At 37.8% G+C, this 19,112-nt stretch overlaps 1 protein-coding gene across 30 annotated transcripts in view; it reads left to right on the top strand.

Moving 5' to 3' along the window:
• Positions 1-19,112, top strand: part of NRXN1 (neurexin 1) — a 1,138,820-nt gene that overhangs the window by 553,266 nt on the left and 566,442 nt on the right. For all 30 annotated transcript variants that reach the window (XM_030826918.1, XM_030826917.1, XM_030826892.1 and 27 more), the window contains one exon: positions 16,038-16,211. In XM_030826918.1, the coding sequence (XP_030682778.1) occupies positions 16,038-16,211 (174 nt within the window). The remainder of the gene's footprint in view (positions 1-16,037; positions 16,212-19,112) is intronic.

Below are 19,112 nucleotides of genomic sequence, written 5' to 3'. Positions count from 1 at the left end.
TCTCTCATTCAAGTAGGATTTAAATCTTCAGGGTTTTCCTAGCTCTCAGACCTCCCTCTTTTTGCTGAAGGGAGACAAATACAGAAGTCTTTGGAGTACAGTAGCATAAAACCATTCAGACTGACAAGTGATGGGGAAAGGGACAGGGGGACAGAGTATAGCACTCAAGGAAACTATGGACAAGAACAGAGAAAGATCAACGCTGGGCTCCATAAAAGGCATATTCAGGGAAGCTCTTAGCAATAAGCCAGTGTTGCAGCCTCACTTGGTCTCTACTGGGGCTGTGAGCTGCCTCCCATCAGCTGCCCAAGGAGCATTCCCTTGTTCCTCTCCCTCTCTGCACACTAGTTTTCTCTGCTTTCACAAGCATTGGTAAACTTGGCCCTCTCAGACCTGGCTTTTCACCCCTGATCAACTCAAATACCCAAGAAAGACTCGTTTAAGTTTAGCAGTTCTAGTGCCAAATCCTTGGAAGAGTACATTTGATCGAGACAGATGTCCTCCCTGTGCCAGGATGAGGTAATAAGAGACAGAGTCACGTTATACAAATATGAGTTTACTGGATTTGTTTAAAGAAATATGGGGATAGGCTACTTGGGTTATAAATGGAGATATCAAAGGCTCAAAAAGTGTGATTTTTAACCTGCTATGCAAGAATTAAGGGACAGGGTTTGCCTTGCTCTGGACTAGGGGGTGAGGATAGGGCCTAAATTCTTCAAGGTGGTAGACTACTAGGTGCTAGGTGATACTCAAACGTTTAGATGAGGAAACTCGTAAATGCTTGAGTGAGCAGCATTTGTTTTTGGGTGGAGACAGAGACTTTGTTTATACATAGGAAGTAGATGAGGTAGCAAAGCCAAGCAATAGTTAGAGGTTCCCAGGAATTCACAGGAAACGCCAGGAGAAGGAGGACCTTAGATTTTTACCTTCTGTGCAGTTGCGAGGGTCCTAACCAGACTCATCTAGATCTGTAATGGACGTAGGGGCCCAGGCTGACATCTGGGCAATGTTACAGTTATTTACTATATTCCCAAAAGGGAATGTCACTATTATTTTCAGGCAATTGTCTCATCTAGTTGGATTTCAGTAATAACGCAGCCCCTGCTGTGTTTCAGCATGACCCAGAAGGAAGCCAGCTTCCATCCCGGGTACTGTACAATTCCTCTTGAGCCATGGGTCAACATGGAAATAGACTTGAAAGTTGGGTGGGCTTAAAACAAAGTTGCTGCTCCCACAGTAGAGATGCTCAAAAGCTAAATCTGCCATCTTTACCCACACAGTAAAGTGCATTTTTAATGGCATAGCACTGTTGTGGCTCTTTATTTTCATGCACTAGAGGGTTCTTCCAGTGCTCCTTAGGAACCACGTTACGTCAATCAGCGTCCCCCATTGACATCACATGAATGTGGTTTTCTGTGTCCATTCTTAAAAGTGGCCCCTTTTTGGCCTTTGCAATTAATTATTTTGGTTGTTCTTAAGGACAACACAAGAAGCATGTAGCATTATAATTAATAATACAGTCTTTGACGTCAGAAAGACCTGGGTGAAATAGCATCGCTGCCATTTCTTTTGTGTATTTCCTTAGGCAGGGTATATCACTACCACCATCATCATCATCATCATCATCCTCATCTACCTTTACTAGGCATTAGGTAAGACAGCTACATATATTTTCTCTTCAATTTTTGTGGCAAACTGATGAAGTTGCTATAGTTATCGCCATGTAACAGGTGATGAAACTAACGTAAGGCTTGGGAAGGTTAAACATCTCACCAGAACAATAATGATAGTAATACTAAATAGAAATTACTGTAACCATTTCTAAGGGCTCGTTGTATCTCATGTACTGTTATAAATATTTGCACATGGTATCTCATCTCAATTAATTTCCAGAACAATACACAAGGTTTGCCAGTGTATTCTTTGATGCTCAAGGGTTTATAAAAAGGACTAGGAGGGCTTGTAAGGCTCCTTTGGATCTGACAGGTGTTGGCAATATTTAGGCCAATTTCCCGTAACTACCCTAGTACAAACAGAGCCCATTTGCCATCTCAAGTTTATTAGAGGTTGACTAGTATGATGTTAGTTATCAATATTCCTAACCTGTCTGTGGGAGGTTCTCTCCTCCCTCTCCCCTCCTCACGCCCCACTCACACTCCCCTACCCACAATACACAGACTCCTTAGGCCTCTCACCACTGGCTTCCCCTTAGAGTTCTGGGACTGTAAAAAGAATTCAAACAGTATAAGGGCCTGTACTAGTGTACCATTCTTTCTCTAACACAACAGCCCTTTGACAGTTAAAAATTTAACGTGCAGTTCCCTATATTTTTTGTGAAACCCAATGAACTAAGTTTCCCAAAACGATATCCAAAATGACATTAAATGTCTTTTGGCTGTGACATGTGTGAATCATGCACATCAATAGAGTGGTATTGTAGAAAACTGAGTGTTTTCATGAGAAAAACTATCTCATAGCTTGGGTCTGTCTTTATTCTCTATTCAAAGATATAATAAGTTACCTTCGTTATTGTCACTGTCATCCTCATTATTATCAGTTATGTCATTTATGCATGCCTGTATGTCATGCATCATGTTAAGGGCTTATGTGTGAAAGGATTACATTAAATAAGTATGATGTCCTAATATGGTCAAGCTATAATATCATTTTTTTTTTACCACAACCGATCACTTTAAAATGTATTGTGTTAAGGTATTTGTACCATGTACTGATTTAGAGTAAATGTTTGGGTTCACTTTTAAGGTAATTATATAATAATTTTATATGATAAAACATAACATTCATTAAAATTACAAACCGCCAGTCTGAGTTACTAATCAAGGCTCAGAACTGAGGCTGCCCTCTGCTTTGGTCAGTCACTGGCAGTAGGGCGAAGGGCAAGTTCGGCTACTGGCTTTTCCTGCAGTTATCTTTTGACAGGTTTTTGACAAGGCACATCAACTGACGTTGGGACTCTTGGTCTGGCAGATCCCTCAAATTCCTCCTCTCCTGGTGCATTCTTGGGTTCATCCAAGGCTTTTCTGCTAGACCTTCCAACCTTAATCCCTGTGTAGGGAGATGCTTCTGCTCCCTCCTCACAGACTCTTACCACATGGGCTGTCCTGTCTCTAGGCAGTCCTGCCCAGCTTGCTGTCACGCAGTTGGGGCCCATCTCGGCCCACGAGGAGTTTCCATGGATCCTTTGTCCCCTCAACCTTGGAAGTACACCCCATTCCCAATGCTCTCATTTCAGTTCCATTCCATCTTGACCTCTTTAAAGTTTTCTCAGCATGTCAGGTGACAGTTCTTCATCCCCCAGTGGTCGGGAACACAAAACAAGCACTCCAGGAGACCCTCCTCTGAGACAGCTGCCTTGCTAGGCTTGGAGTTAGAATGTAGGAGCACAAACTCACTGCCTAGTAAGAGCTACTTCAAAAAATATTCTCAGACACCTTTCCTTCCCGTTTCTGATCCACTTTATTTTTATTATTTCCTTGATGTAGCTGAGGGGTTCGAGGGCCTTAGAACCAGTATTTCACCTGTTCCTTGATAAATTTTGAATCTGGGTGTCTGTCTCATTCTCACATTGTCTAATATTGACTGTGTTGGCGCTTCAGTCAGAAATTCAATTTTAGTATTTATTTTACACATACGGTCTCTGAATCCTCACAACAGTTAGATCAATGAATTATTAGTGTCCCCATTTTACAGATGAGATAATGGAGACTTGGAAGGCTTAAGTGAGTTATTCATTTCTCACGTAGCACAAAGCGACAGAATTTGAACCCGGGTCTACGGCAGTATTTAAATACTGCCATCTGTATTTGCCAAAATATTTGAAAGGATTACTTCTGAATATCTAGAGTGAAAAGCTAACGTTTATTTTAATCTTGGGAGGAAATGTCATAAAATAAAACACTTTCTATTCCATAAAAAATCTTAAGCTTCTACTTTTCTACTACATTGTATAACATTGAAAATTCCACTTCTGGTAGTTGCAAAGGAACTGGATATTTCCACCTTACTTTCTATATGCTCTTCTCTCCCCAATGCCTTGCATAACATCCATATATTGGTTCTGTCTTCTTAGCCCCTGAAGTCCTCCTCAAACAATACACCTAACAACTTTAACTGCTGTGTGTCCTTTATATATATTCTGCAGAACATTTGCATTTATCGGTATGTAGAATAGGCTCTGGAAAATCTAGTACTTGGTTGGGTGATTGGGGGTTGGCCTATCAATCAATCATTGGCTGGTGCAAACTGGCTACTTGCAGGCTCACTCAGCTCTCAAAGCCCTTAATTTCCTTAGCCTTTAGGAAAAGTTCCTAACACTTCCCTGACCTGGAGGAGGGATCCCTGCTTTGAAGTATCTCCATTTGTCCTTAAGAATAGTTTATGTTGGAAGAACAAAGTGTTTGGAGACATGCACTAGGAAATTATACTATAGCAACTGGATGTGGTGACCTTATTGGTATTAATAATATTCCATCTCTGGAGCACAGAAGGAATTCTTTTTTGGAAAAAAAATACAGAAATGTTCAGATACTTAAGGAAAAACAAGAGTGTGATTTGACTCCAGGAAGCTCATAATATTTTAAAAGCTTTTTGGCAATGTCTGTAAGTTTTTTTGTGTATGCTTTATACTACTCTGTTCTTTCAAGCTACACAGAAAAGCACTGGTGGCTATAACCTTTTTTATCCTGCTTATATCTAAGTTGAGAGCCAGTGCCAGTTTTTCACCTACATTAAAGAGACCTATTATAGGAAAGAGCTGTTCTTTTATATTTACCCTTTGTACCACTGGGTCTTCCCCACCCAAAATAAATGTTCATTTGTTTTGAAATAAGAAAAAAATCTGTCTTTCAAATAAGAAAAGTTATTTTGGGAAGGAAAGTCTAATTGTTCTATACACTGTTCGGGAAAAAATAACAGCTTTACATAAGTTCTGCTAGTTGTTCCCTATTTATAAGTCTCTTTTAATTTCTGGAACAGTCATTTCTAAACTCCTCTATCTATTCTACTCCTGTCATTGAGAAGGGTTTTAGTAAATATAGGAGAGAGTGTGGTGCATCTGAAAAAGAATTAGACTGGGAGTCAAACACTTAAGTGCTGGAGTTATTATTCTTGTATTGCTTGTATTACCCTGGGCAGGTAACTAAACTTTTCAGAAGGGTAGTTGGTTTATCTGTCAGGTAGGGATAATAATAACCTCCCTACCTATTGTGAAGGGTTGCAACAAGGATCAAATGGAATAAGAGATGTGAAAGTGTTACGAGAAAGGGGCCCTGATCCGGAACCCAAGAGAGGGTTCTTGAACCTTGTGCAAGAAAGAACTTGGGGCAAATCCATAGAGTAAAGTGAAGGCAAGTTTATTAGAGAAGTAAAGAAACAAACAAATGCCTACTTTATAGGCAGAGCAGCGTCATGGACTGCTGAACTGAGTATACTTGTAGTTATTTCTTGATTATATGCTAAACAAGGGATAGATTATTCGTGAGTTTTCCAGAAAATGAGTGGGCAATTCCCAGAACTGAGGGTTCCTCCCCCTTTTTAAGCCATATAGGGTACCTTTCTGATCCTGACGTTGACATGGCATTTGTAAACTGTCATGGCACTGGTGGGAGTGTCTTTTAGCATGCTAATAAATTATAATTAGCATATGGTGAGCAGTGAGCATGACCAGAGGTGACTTTCATTGCCATTTTGGTTTTGGTGGCCAGATTCTTTTTTTTTTTTTTTGAGACGGAGTCTCACCCTGTCGCCCAGGCTGGAGTGCATGGGCGCGATCTCGGCTCACTGCAACCTCTGCCTCCCGGGTTCAAGCTATTCTCCTGCCTCAGCCTCCCAAGTGGCTGGGACTACAGATGCATGCCACCACGCACAGCTAATTTTTGTATTTTTAGTAGAGATGGGGTTTCTGCCCACCTTGGTCTCCCAAAGTGCTGGGATTACAGGCCTGAGCCACCGCGCCTGTTGGCCAGATTCTTTACCGCATTCTGTTTTATCAGCAAGGTCTTTGTGACCTGTATCTTGTGTGGACCTCCTATCTCATATGTTACTAAGAACTTCTAACCTTTCAGGAATGCAGCCCAGCCCAATAGGTCTTAGTCTTATTTTACCCAGCCCCTATTCAAGATGGAGTCACTCTGGTTCAAAAGCTTCTGAAAAAAGCACCTTTCAAACTGCACTGTTTATGCATGTGTAAGGTATAGCAGTATATGTGAGGTTGAAAACCCCTGCAAATCCATATGCAGTCCCAGAGAGTGCATTACACAGTGAGTAAAAAAAGGAAATGTGGAATAGTAACTGAATTGTCTGCTGTAAGGAATGTCACAGGTATTTAAACTGACTGTCATTTGGATGACACAAAAGGAAAAAATTGAAACTGCTTGTACCCAATTTTTACCTAAAGGTAAATTTAAAAATTTAAAGCCATTAGATGAAGTTAGCTTGGCATGGATTTATATCCCTGAACTCGCACCCCATCTGCCACAGTGTTACTAGCATAGAGTGGGTTTAAAAGAAGATGAATTACTATACACACTCCCATAGCAATTTCACTTTATTATTTCCCATTTAGCATGCCCACCAGGTTTCCTCACAGTCTGCTGGCCAAACATACAAACAAAATCTGTCTTCCTGTTGTAAGTTTCAGAATCATACTTAAAAAAAAATCTTTTTGGGGCAGTTTTGTTTCAAAATTTAAATAAGAAAAAAAAATTCAGAATATTGAAAGAATTATATGTTCTGTTGTTATGGATAATAACAATATTAACTCCCCAAAACTCACTACAGGAAAACGTTAAGGTCTAAACTCTTATCTTATTGGGGTTGCCCCTCCCCAACTTGTCCCACGTAAGTGCTGGTTTGTATTAGTTTGGGCCATGGATACATACAAGTGTCTGATTTATCTCTTTGTGGGAGACAATTGAAAAGTAACTGTTATATCGAAAAATCAAATGTTGAGTTTTGGTAAAAACATTTTGATAAAATTTGATTTAAAAAGTTTCGAACATAAGAATTCTACTTATGTATCAGAATTTGAATACCTAATATTTATAATTATGGAAGAAAATTGACTTTGCCTTTATGAGATTACTCCATTATTATGCAGATGAGTCTCTTATTGTACCAGTTGTCTCAGGAATTTGTTAGCTTGCTTGGATTTTTGCTACCGTTTATTACCATTACTTTTATCGACTAGCCACAACTGTCCAAAATTTCCTGTATGTTGTAGTAGTGGAGCTGTACATATTGGCCACTTGCGACTTAGAGTGTACAGGGTGTACATGTGCATGTCAGTCTGGATTAACAATTAACATAGTTTCAGAAGACCTGGGCTTGCAATAAGACCCTGCCCTTTTCTGGTATTGTAGCCCTAAACCATAGTTTCTTCATCTGTAACATGTATCCCTGATAACCTTTACTCCTCTTGTAGCTCAACAGGCAAAAACCAGATAGAACAATACATGTGCAAATGCTTGGTCAAGTTTAGGATACTTAACTCATGTCAGTTATTATTATAATGATGAAGTCGGAGCTGTTTTTTCTGGTTTTGACCATAGTAATGCCTGACACTGATTACCAAAGATTCACAGCAGTAAGGAAGACCTCTCTCACTCAGACAGGACTCTGTACATTTCAGTTCAGTTGTCTCGGTGATTTTTGTGAAACTCAAAGTCATTTTAGCTAAAACAATGTACTGTTAGATGTGTAAGCCTGCTGTAGGATCAAAAACACCTATGGCTGGCAAGGAGCCGAGAAATAGAAGCTACAAACTAGAAGGACTCTAACCCTAGGAGTTCTTAAGTGGTGGCCCAAAGGCTAGATGGATGAAACATCTGCAAACCAAAAGGAAGTGCAGATGAGGATTAACAAACTCACTAGAGCAGAGCACTAGGGGTCCACACAGTTAGCTTCTCTGTGTTCTACAGACACAGACAGCAAATAAATGCATGCCTTTCTTTGTGATAATAGCAGAGCAGATGAGTCTGGAGAGACAGTGTGAAGTGCTCATGGTGTCCATATTCCTATGAGGATGCATGAATCAGGTCGTATTTGTATATGGAGCAGCACAGAGCCAGAATGAAACAGAAGGCCAGGATAGGCTCAAGTTTAATTTCCCCCAAAGATTTTTGTACATATTTTAATTGGAGAAGACGATTCGTGCATGGATTCTCATTACTACACATTGATACTCCAAACTGTTTCTACACCTCTATCTTCATCTCTGTATCTCTTTCTACAAATAAATTCAGTATATGTCAGTTAAAACTGGTCATGTATTACTCTATCAAGTTACGCTATCAGAATGGGAAAAAATATGCCATTGAATTCCCTAAATTTTCTTAATGAGCTGTATGTCTTCACCTTTGTGTTTAAGAAAGGGATCAGGCCGGGTATGGTGGCTTACGCCTGTAATCCCAGCACTTTGGGAGGCCAAGGCGGGCGGATATCTGAGGTCAGGAGTTTGAGACTAGCCTGGCCAACATGGTGAAACCCAATCTCTACTAAAAATACAGAAGTTAGCGGGGTATAATGGCATGGACCTGTAATCCCAGCTACTCTGGAGGCTGAGGCATGAACCCAGGAGGCGGAGGTTGCAGTGAGCCAAGATTGTGCCACTGCACTCCAGCCTGGGCAATGGAGCAAGACTCCATCTCAAAAAAAAAAAAGAAAAGAAAAAGAAATGGATCAGTAGATGAAAAATTTTCCACAATTAACTTAATTCATTATTGCTCAAGTAAAAGGAGCCAGGGACAAATATGAGTGCTGACATAAAACCTTCCCTGTGTCCTTATTGTTGCAATGATTACTTATTGAATGTGAACTACTAATTCATCCATTCATTCAGTGAGTCAACAAATAATTATCAAATGCTTACTAAGTGAAAATGAGAATATAAATGTGTTTAGGATTATTCCTTCAAATAATTTATAAACTAATGGTTACATAAGGCTTACACATACAAAGAACTGAAAAAGATAAAAATCATTTTCAGAAAAGGGGTTCAATTTTTTATGAGGATTCCAAGATAGGTATCTGTGGCTAAGGAAACAGGTACACATTTCCAAGGTGGAGTTTGAGTTGAGTCCCCCAAGTTGAGTAGGATTTTGAAGAACAACGTCAGAAGAGGAAAGGCATTCATGCTGGAAGTATTGTATACCACAAACAATGATGGAGCAGTGGGAAAATGCAGGGTTGGAGTAAGGCTGCCAACATAGTTTGACTAAAGGTCAGAGTGTGGGGAGAAGATAGTTATTATTTCAATCTTCTAGCTGGCAAGTTATTTTTGAAAGATAGTTCAAAGTTTAGTAGAAGTTTTTGAAGAGAAGTAATTCAAAATCTTGATCACTGCTGAGCCTTAGACTTAATTTAGATGATACAGAAAGGTATTGAAGATATCAGAACACAGTGGAGTGACTGAGACAGTGTTGATGAGGAGGCTGAATGGAGACAGTGACACCAGGTAGCAGGTTAGTACTTAAAAGGTGTGTACAAGGAGAAAAATAGGTAAGAACTGGAAATGGGAATGAAAACGAAACAGCAAATGTCAGAAGTATTGGCAAAGTTGAGTCATTCACCCCTTGGCAGTAGTTGATTGTAAGGTGTGAGATATAAAATAAAGTTAAACATGATATTGAAATTCCAATCTGGAGAGCAGGTAGACTAGAAATGTGGCTGTTACACAACATGAAAGTCTAGAAAAAGTAATTTCACAGCAGGGGAGATGATGAAGGTTTGATTTTAGGCTGGACCTAGAAATTCGGGACAAGCCTAAAGATAGTAATTTATGGTTATTTCCTACAGAAGTAAAAATAGATTGTTGTAAGACTAAACCTTTTATGTACCAAGGGAGACTAAGATGTATAGAAGTTAAAAGACAATCAATAAATCAAACTGGTGACCACTGAACATCTCTTCAGCAGAGAGTTTCTAAAATTAATCTTTTAAAAAACAGAGATTTATTACAGACACAGATCTTGTGTCTCAGAGCAAAACATCTACTTGAATTGTCCCTTTGATTTCCATTTTGAATATTTTACAAGCTTTGAACTTAGAAATGATCTTGTATAGTTTTCATTGTTCATTTCTGTGTGGTTTTTTATAAAAGTTTCTATTTGTCTACTTGTAAGCTCAAATAGGTTAGAGCAGTATTCACTTCCCTTGCTTTTTCTTTTAGTAGTTTAATATTATTTATTTAAGCAGTCACACTTAGACTTTCTACAAAGAAAGCAAACAAATGTTTGTTTCTCAGATATTATAGGTCATTTTCTTTTATCTAACAGGGAACACCTGTTTTAGAGGTTTGGCTTTGTCACCTAAAGACAAGCTCTCTCAGTGTATCTAGATAAGGTCTGACCTGCAGATATTCCTTTATGTGTGTGCAATACAATATTAAAATCAAAGATAATGATACAAATTAGGGGACAGAGATTGATTGTTCCCCGAAAGGCACCCTTCCCATAGAATGTGCTCAGAAACTACCCCAGCTTGATTGCACTACTTTTACCATCCAATCACAATAAGAATTAGGAGAAAGAGTTGCACCCAAATTTTCTCTCCAAGGTCCAATCTTCTTAAAACGAAGTGTCTAGAATTGTACTTTCTCTAGTCCAGCTATAGGAAAATAAGCTAATGTGTGTGACTTCACTTTTTCTTTTTCCCCAAATGCTATTTATAGAAGTTTGTGAGAGCTTCCTTCATATTTCCTGGAGTTTTAGCTATTCACATCTTTAAGGCAATTGTACTTTTTCTGTATGCTTTTTAAAAAAATTAAAATGAAAGTGAGATATTTAAGAGGTTCAAAAAAGTACATGTGAATAAACAGGAAAGCTGAGTCAACGAACTAATTATACCTTGACACTTGCATTCTGCTACTGTAAGGCAGAGCTTGGTCTTTACTCTAATTGCCTTATGCTTCCTATTTTAAGTGAAGAGAAAATCTCTACTGCTTCATTTGTCTGCTTTTGGTTGGTGGCTCCCAAGGAAGGCCTCTAAGCTCCAAGCTGTGTTCCCTAAGCCCCAGGTTTATATCACTGGATTCCTCTAAGATGTTCCTACTCAAATTCCACATACGTGATGTTAAGTGCAATTTTATTTCTCCTCCGGATTATTACTGCTTCAAATTCCCTAGTTTCCTAACCTGCTTTGCTTTGATCCTTGGATTTCTCATTATCTTTAATTATTTATTTTTTTCAGCCAGCAGTCATAAGTTCTATGGTGGCCTTTCCTTTGACTTTACTTATACAATATTATTTACATAACTTAATAAATAACTGAAAACTCCTCTCTTCCGGTCAAGCCTTTTATTCTCTTTCCTAAATGCCATATAAATTTTGTCTCCATGGTACAGTTGTGCTGTTCCCTGTGTCTGGCATCCACATTTATATCGTTACAATAGTAATGTCTCCCATACTTTCTTCTTGTCTCAACTTTTCTATGCTGCCCCACTTTGCAACCACAGTCCACAGAAACCTGTTATGTCTCTGATTTTCTAAGGCGTGTTCAGTCTGTAACTGACAACCTGGCCCTTGGGCTTCATAGAGTTTTTCTGTCCTCTTAATCGCTTTGTGTCAAATTAGAAGATATTTGTCAAGCAACTTTCCTATTTATATTACCAGATTCAGTGCCACCGAATTTCAAATTAAGTCAAAGGAGCTCTGTGAGCTACTTTTAGAATAGTGTAAGGCACACTTCCAGCACACAAATGACTGTCAACTAAATTCAATAGAAAAAAATATCATGGAGAATTCATAAAATTGGCATCTTGTCACTCCAATTGTGCTAGAAACAGGAGACAAACTATACTTCTCCTTTTGCATTTCTCATTGAAATCAGCATACATTGGGGTACATCATAGATGTGTAGTCCTTACAGATATACTGACACAGCCATACCAGTATCAATCTTGGGCTAAGTCCATGCTGTATACTAGATGCTTTATGTACATACTTTGTAATCCTTACAGCCTTGCAAGGTAGGCATTATCAACCCCATTTCATAGATGAAGAATCTGACTCTCAAAGATGTAACTTAACTTGCCAACTCTGAGACAGCCAGTAGGTGGCAGAGCCAGGGTTTGTAGACAGAGAAAACCAAAATGCCTGTGCCCTATTCCCTACTCATTACTGCTCAACTACTGCGGAAGGGATACTCATGATATCACCCCAGTTCATTCACAGATAGCACTCTTGAGAAGAACATAGTGCCTGTGTATATACAGTACTAAAAATAAGGGTATTATTGAGATCATTTTAAGAAACTCACCCCTTAGACATTTGAGGTTTTGGTATTATGCATGTTGTCTACATCTTTTGCCGAAAGTGTCCCAATTCAACCTTTGCCTTATCAATTGCCTACATGGTCCTTAAAGCGTATGAATTAAAAATCAGCCACTCATTTTGAAGAAAAGGTAACAGGCTAGCTTCATATCTACAGGAAAGTTGGCTTTTACTGGTTGCCCATCCAGGCTCTTGTTCATACACAGAGCCATTAAGTATATCCTCCTTCACATGCACAGGGATTCACCTGCAGGACCCATTAGTGCTAATGGGTCATTTTTTTTTTTTAACCCATCACTTCAAGGATCAAAAAGAGAACCTGCGTCTTTGATAAAGTGATAATAGTACACAGGGCTCAGACCACTAAAGGAGTTTCTTTGTTCTCTTCATGTGGCAACCCACCAACCGACTTTAGACCACTATTTGCTGTATCAAAGAGTTTATAAACAGTACTGAGTGGTGGTGTTAAGTACAGCTTCAGTAATGAAAATGAGAATGAGTCCCCTATTTATAAAGCCAGCCTCATCTACCTTGGTATTTTTGAAGCTTGTATCCCACACTGCTTGAATTGATATTTTCTGCTCTTTAGTAACTCAGGGAAAAGATTACTAGTTCTCTTCAATAAGTTTTACAATGTTGTCAGGCAAGTAAGTTTTCTAATAGAAAAACATAGGGATTGTGGTAGGAAGTGGGAAAAGGAAGTAAGTTAGTGCATTTTAGAATTAGCACTCTCCTCATGTGTTGCCTTACCGTTTCCTCTTTTTTTATTCTTTTCTACCGTGGCCTCAATCCATAAGGTGGCTGACAATATTTATTGAGGGCCAACCATGCTTAGAGCCCAGTACCGGGCACTCTGGGAAACACAGTCTCTCTCCTTCAGGAGGTTACAATCAGACAGAGGAAGATTGATTAATAAATATATAGTATTCTATACATAATTTCTATTACTGAGTTCTACATCTGAAAAGCCTAAAGTTGTGCCAAGAATTCTTCATTCAATTCCCCACTCTACTACATTCATTAGGCCTGGAGGAGAGCTGAAATTTTCTAACAAATTTTGTTCAACAAATGAAAGGAGTAGGTAGTATTTCCTTTCATTGCTATTTGTCATGTCAAATTATAAATCTCAGCCCACAATCTCTGATGTACAAGAAATGTAACTTTTCTATTTTTCTGTAACTCACCTTGGTTTCTATTTTGAGCTTTGATTCTTTGAGTTAGTGAAGGTACAATCTCAGGCAATTTTAGTTCCCTTCTTTTTCTTGTGTCATATCTAAATAACTCAATGGGGTGAGTTCTACTGTACTCATTTTTTTTTTTTTTTTTTTTTTTTGGCTGGGGGTGGGCGGGTAAAGAGAGGTGGCATGGAAGCTTGTTTCAAATATTCTAGAGTCACAACTCAGGTGCTCACTGAGGTGCTACCCAGCATCTTCATTCTTGTGTGCATGACCTCTTTAGGTTGGACATTTTTCTTTTTTGCTGTTTCTGTTCCAGTCTGGAAGTTGTTCTATAGCTCCCATGGCACAGAGGAGTACGGAACGTTCTGTGAGACTGTCTAAGCTCTCAGGTTATCTAAGTCCACCATGCAGCCATTTCTTTTCAGAGATCTCACTGCTCCCTCTTAGTTCTCCTGAGGAAATGGACAGAGGTTTGCTTTACTCCTTGAAACTTACCTGAGGTTTTGAGATTCACCGGAGCTCAGTCCTTAAATTAGAAATCAGCACCCTCTTTGGCATTTGCCAATGACTGTGCTTGCACAACTAGGTTCTTCCAACTTTATCTCCTGCTTGCCTGAATGAGGAGTAGGAAAGCCTTACTTTTCTTATGTAAACTCCAGTGTATTCTATTTCATTCCTCGAAGAGTCTAGGATTTTTAGACTTAAATACAGAAAGCTAATTTTACATCATTGATTTCTGATTCATATCCTTTCTCTGAGGCAACTAAAACACAATGGCTTGAAATTTAAGTGAGAGCAAAAACAAAGGACAGAATGGAAATATGGAAGAAAAATCAAATAATACTTCAAAATAGTATCCCCTCTCTAACCAAAACCATGCTATCTTTAATATTAAGAATGATGGTTAACAGTCAGTAGACTTTGCTTTATGTAAAAGGAGGGGAAGTAAATACATCCAGTACTTTCAGTGCAAATTATATAGTTATAAAACTTAAGTTTTAGTTAGTGGGTCAAGGACCTACGTTCTCAGTTTTTAACATTGAATGACTTTGAGTATGCCACATGATCCCTCTATTTCAATTTATTCATGAGTACAGTTCAAGAGTGTTATATCTGTGTTTGATTTTACCCTACATACAAACTAATAGGTTAGCTTATTACTGTTTAATGGGTGCCTGCAGAAGACAGAATATTTCTGGGTGGGAGACCAAGGAATTTGTTACTAACAGCTCAACAAATAGTCTGTGTATCAGTTCTCCTTGTTCCCAAGTCTCATGAAGACAACACAGAAGGACCCAGGTTGAACAGTAAGATTGCAGGATTTTTGTGTTACACTGGGGAAAATGTGCCAAGTGACATGAAGTTGAATAGAATGGTTAACGTGAGAAAGAAAATTCAAATGAAAATGAAAGTTGGAGAAGCAGCTAAAAAGAGTATGTTACAGAACTTGTAGACTGGAGCTATAGCAGCATATTACTGAATTTTGAGCTCACCTTCCTTATGTTCCACAATGATTAAATGTTTACTAAACTCAGTTAATTACATTTATTGAATATTATCCAGATATGGTGAATAATCTGAAATAGAAAAAGAAACAGAATCCAACATAGATTGTAATCTCTTTTTTTTTTTTTTTTAGGTAGTAGTCCATAAAGTTGGGGAATCTCAAACCTAAAGACAAAAAGTTAACAAAGTTAAGCAATTTGTTCCATTAGAAACTGCAATAAAATTAGAAAAATAAGTTGAAAATTTGTTAACGGATTTCGGAGCAGCCTGAAAATTGAAAGTAGTGTAATTTTACCTAAAAACAGAAACACCTCAAGAAAGATGTAATATCCACTTATATACAGGCTATTATGTGAATTATTGAACAAGAGAGGTGCAAGCAAGGATAGTGGGCTTCAGCCTAGTATAGAAGTGACTTTAGATACAAGAAGAAATGTATTGAACTTCTGATGAAATGAAAGACACAGAGATCTCTAAGCAGAAGGTGAATTTAATAATAATGCCTGTTGACTGTGTGTCCACTATATACTTTTGCTCTGATGGATGCTTCATATATTTCATCTCATTTAATCATCTTGAAACCCTCTGGCGTAGGTTTTTATTGTTCCCATTTTAGAAACAATGATACTAATAATCAGAGAAACTGATATCTATCTATCTATCTATCTATCTATCTATCTATCTACTAGAGAAACTAATACATATATATACACACACACACACACACACACACACACAAGACTGTAGGGCTTGCAAGTAACCAGGCCTGGATTTCCACACAGGGGTATGCATCTCTGTAGCTAGCCCACATTCCTTCAATTTGGCCACATAATATGGAATTACTTTAGTTTTGGTTGTCTATGGAAATAGCTTTTAGAAATGTCTTCTAGTGCCAGTATATTATTCAAACACCTCTATTGTTTAGCACTTTGGGGAAAACAGCTAGTCATAAATTAATTTTTTATTAACAATGAAAAATAAACCTCCCTGTTTTTTCTCCATCCTACTGTGTGTTTAAAGTCAATGACGTGGTACTTTTGTAACAAAGACTTTGATCTTCTTGCAGGTGACTTATATATAGGAGGAGTAGCTAAAGAAACATACAAATCCTTACCAAAACTTGTACATGCCAAAGAAGGCTTTCAAGGCTGCCTGGCATCAGTTGATTTAAATGGACGGCTTCCGGACCTCATCTCCGATGCTCTTTTCTGCAATGGACAGATCGAGAGAGGATGTGAAGGTATTAGATTTTTGTCATCATGCCCTAAATAATTCTAATTCCACCTGTCTAACTGAGAATGAATCTCACTGTCCAGCAAAATTCTGATAACTGGTCAAATACCCAATTTGGGCTTAGACATCCTTATTCATGTTTTCAATTTTTTATCCCATAAACCTTAAATTTTCTCTGCTGTTTGCAAGCCTACATTAATGCCCAATGTAAAATGGGAGCCATATCTATGGATCTTGGTTTTTTTGTCTGTTTTTGCTTTTGTTTTTGTTTTTGTTTTTTTGAGTTATGTAGTACATTTGATTAGTGTGTTAGTCAGTTCTATGATGCTTGCTTTATAGCATTAAACAAATACTACTCCAGCAAGTATTAATCAACTTGTGCCCACTTTTTAAAAATCTACATTCTTTTTTGTTTTAATTTGAGGTCCAGGGGGTGCATGTGCAGGTTTGTTATGTAGGTCAACTTGTGTCATAGGGGTTTGTTGTACAGATGATTTTGCCACTCAAGTATTAAGCCTAGTACCCATTAGTTATTTTTCCTGATCCTCTCCATCCTCACACTCTCCACCCTCCAGTAGGCCCCAGTGCCTGTTGATCCCCTCTATGTGTTCATGTGTTCTCATCATTTAGCTCTCATTTATAGGTGAGAACAGGCAGTATTTTGTTTTCTGTTCCTGCATTAGTTTGTGAAGGATAATGAGAGAAGTCACTATGTCAGAAAGACATCTGCAAACATATATTTATCACTGCACAATGCATAATTACAGATATACGGAATCTACCTAAGTGCCCAAAAGCCAATGAGTGGATAAAGAAAATGTGGTATGTATATACCATGGAATACTACTTAGCCATAAAAAGAACAAAATAATGTCTTTTGTAGCAACTTGGATGGAACTGGAGGCCAATATTCTAAGTGAAGGGACTCAGGAATAGAAAACCAAATGCTTCATGTTACTCACTTATAAGTGGGAGCTGCACTATGGTACACAAAAGCATACAGCATGGTATAAGGGACATTGGAGACTCAGAAACTGGAATCATGGGAAGGGGATTGAATGATGAAAAAACACCTTTTGGGTACAATGTACAAGACTTGAGTGACAGGTTCACTGAAATGTTAGACTTCACGACTATATAGTTCATCCATGTAACTGAAAACCACTTGTACACCTAAAGCTACTGAAATTAAAAAAAAAATTAAATAAAAATAAGTAAAAATCTGTATCCAATAGCATATAACAAAAGAATAAAGTTCAGATACTACATTCTCAAAGCACTCTTCAATTGATGTGTACCTGGCAGAAACACTGTATCCTGTATATTTTCAGTCTGTTTTAGCAAAAACAGGTTTCTTGTATCACCCCAGGCTAATATTCCTACAACAGAAATGCACTAAAGTATCTTGTTTTCTTTTGTGCTCTCTATCAGACCAAGATCTGTAGGAGTACTTTTTGATTGCTACTTTCATTTTAAATAATTTTCACTTCAACACCTCAGATTATTTGAGCAAATTCTTCCTCCATAAATGTAATTTAATCACATTATCATGAATTTTGTGGCTCTGGATGTGTTGCTGCCTCTACTGTAATACTGAACAAAGTTTGGGCCATTTTGAAAATTTTAGATTTATGAGGATGTTTTATATGGGAGAAGAAGAAAGAAATTTGAATTCCTGTCCCCCAGGTGATTATGAATCATTTATTCTCAGCCAAAATAATGTCATTATATTTAGCAATTACTTAAGTACATGGAAATTTTACATTTGAAAATACATTTTTTTCCTCTGTGCAACATATGTTTCCATGGAATGTTAGGTAAAATTTAAACTGTATTTCAGTAATACCAGAGGATAAGGTTATTAATGGAAGGTGTTGTTGAGTTCATTTTTAATGTTATTAGTATATTTCTTTATTTGATATTTGGCATAATGCCTCTGTAAAGCATAAGGAAACTATGTTTTTTCACTTTCAGTTAATTTTAATTAAGAGAAACAAAATTGTTAAGGGGATCAATTCCCATTAGTGGATGAACACAAGAATGTGATACAACATAATTCTTGGAGTTGATCTCATTAGTGAGAATGTGTACTTTTATTTTGTTTTATTTTTTAAAGAAAGGTATTACAATCTCTTATGGAAAATATTTATTAAAAATAGGCCTTTCTACAAGTTGCTTGGTATGTGACTTCTCACCTACAAGAAATGGTAAGAGCAGACAGGTATACCCAGTGAGATAGAAAATAAGAGGCAAACACACAGGACCCCCACCACTGGTATATAATGTGAGTGAGTGGGTGGAAGCAAGTAGATTAACAGGAGCAAGATCTACTAACAAAGGGCATTTGCAGTAATGATGTTTGGTGTTGTTTACCCACATAATCTAGTAAGGAATTTGGTTAAGATGATCATTTAAACATTAAACTATTATTTGAACATTTGAACTCAGCCACTTACGGCATTGGTTCTTTCGTTATCTAGAATGCTTTATATATCTGAGCTTTTACAATTTTCACACCCTGACACCTCTTTTTTTCTTTGCTCTTGGAATATTACTTTCTATCCTGATTATTTCTTTCCAACATCAAGGTGAACAACTTTTAATTTACTATTATTTCTGACCTGTATAGTTTCTAGGAATAATCTTAGATTTACCTGTTACAGGTGCAGTTGATGAGATTCACACATTTTTTAGGATTAGTGTTTTAACTGTAGGTATCTAATAAATTCTCTTTCTAAAGATTGTTATCTCTTGGAATTTGAGTCCAAACCACATTGGAATCACTTAGCCTCCATATTGATAGGACTACTTAGCATATGTTTGGTATAACCTAATAATATCTTGTGAGGAGTTCCCATTGTTCCTACCCAATACACCCACACATCTCTAAGCCACTTGCATACAAAAA

This window comes from Nomascus leucogenys, chromosome 14 (genome assembly GCF_006542625.1).
Source record: "Nomascus leucogenys isolate Asia chromosome 14, Asia_NLE_v1, whole genome shotgun sequence".
Classification (NCBI taxonomy): Eukaryota; Metazoa; Chordata; class Mammalia; order Primates; family Hylobatidae; genus Nomascus; species Nomascus leucogenys.
This window is presented reverse-complemented; position numbering and strand designations above follow the sequence as displayed.